The sequence below is a fragment of the Tigriopus californicus genome, chromosome 11 (genome assembly GCF_007210705.1).
Source record: "Tigriopus californicus strain San Diego chromosome 11, Tcal_SD_v2.1, whole genome shotgun sequence".
Lineage (NCBI taxonomy): Eukaryota > Metazoa > Arthropoda > Copepoda > Harpacticoida > Harpacticidae > Tigriopus > Tigriopus californicus.
Genome location: NC_081450.1, coordinates 15,185,261 through 15,186,417, shown reverse-complemented (window position 1 = coordinate 15,186,417; position 1,157 = coordinate 15,185,261). Strand labels below are relative to the sequence as shown.

The 1,157-nt window shown below is 48.0% G+C and overlaps 1 protein-coding gene across 1 annotated transcript in view; it reads left to right on the top strand.

Moving 5' to 3' along the window:
* Window positions 1–6: 6 nt before the first annotated feature.
* LOC131891207 (ribosomal protein S6 kinase alpha-5-like) overlaps window positions 7–1,157 on the top strand; it is an 11,395-nt gene continuing 10,244 nt past the window's right edge. The window contains exon 1 of the mRNA XM_059240730.1: window positions 7–614. Coding sequence (XP_059096713.1) covers window positions 194–614 — 421 coding nt within the window. The 5' untranslated portion in view covers window positions 7–193. The remainder of the gene's footprint in view (window positions 615–1,157) is intronic.

The window sequence follows — 1,157 nt, the reverse complement described above, 5'->3', positions numbered from 1 at the left end:
GCTGAGCGAAGGAAACTCTCCGCCGGTGGAACAAGACGAGAAATTCTGTCTGTCCTCCATACTCACTTCGACACAATTTGCCCTCGGCTTTCTAACCAAGTCGGGAACGACGGCTATCTCGCAGGAGAAGGCCACATAGAGCCAGAGGGACAGACCGTGGAGGTCTGGAAGTCCGACCTTGAAAATCTTCACCATGGGTCGCTTGGCCATAGTGGAGGAAGAAGGACACTCGAACAGGGAGACCGATTCAGTGACAACACCCCAGGGTCCCAAGGCCACTTTGCCTCTCAGTGACACGCCCATGGAGCCCAATACCCCCTGTCGGGTGCGGGAAATGGGTGCGGGACCAAACACTCTGTGCGGTGCGAACCTCAAGAAGAGCGACACGTCACTCGAGGACGAGAAACGTAAGGCTGGGAATTCGGACGAGTCCGGATTCTTTGATGACGATGACGACGACATCGAAATCCTCTACGATAAGAACGCAGAGGAGAACAATAACAAAAAACAAATTGTGATATCGAACTCAGAGCAATTGTGCCGTGATATTAAGAGCTTGCTCGGCTCGACTCAAGCCACTCCCTCCGGAGCTTCTGCAAATTCATCCAGTCAAGGTAATTTTCAGTTTAAACCGACATATGTACATATATATTTTACTTACTAGACATTGAGTGGTGAAACAAAGTCAATGTGATATATTTTTGAAATCATTCTGCCAACGAGCACGTTACAACAACAAACATGTGAGGGGAAGGACATGCAGGAGAACACCTGTTGATGACGAGGGCCATTTATATAATCTAAAAATGAGAACATTTTCTCTCCCCATCCGTGTCTAGAGCACGAAACATAGCCGAATGCCAAGCAAGAACTTCTGTTATTTGATACCTGTTCCACTTGACACAATTATGCTCATGCTAGCAAATCGGAAGAGGTCATGTCGAAGCACTCTTTCCGGCTTATTCAATGGCATCATGCATGCACGCATTCGTCCAAGTCTATTCTCGACCATCGCTACCAACCACCTTGGCCTGGTTTCGAGTCATGATTGCCACGCCACATTTTGTGTACATTTCAAATACTCCAAAGGGGATCTTGAAATCTCGGACCACCGTTTGGTTGGTTGGTTCGTTGGTTGGTTGGTTCGTTCGTTCGTT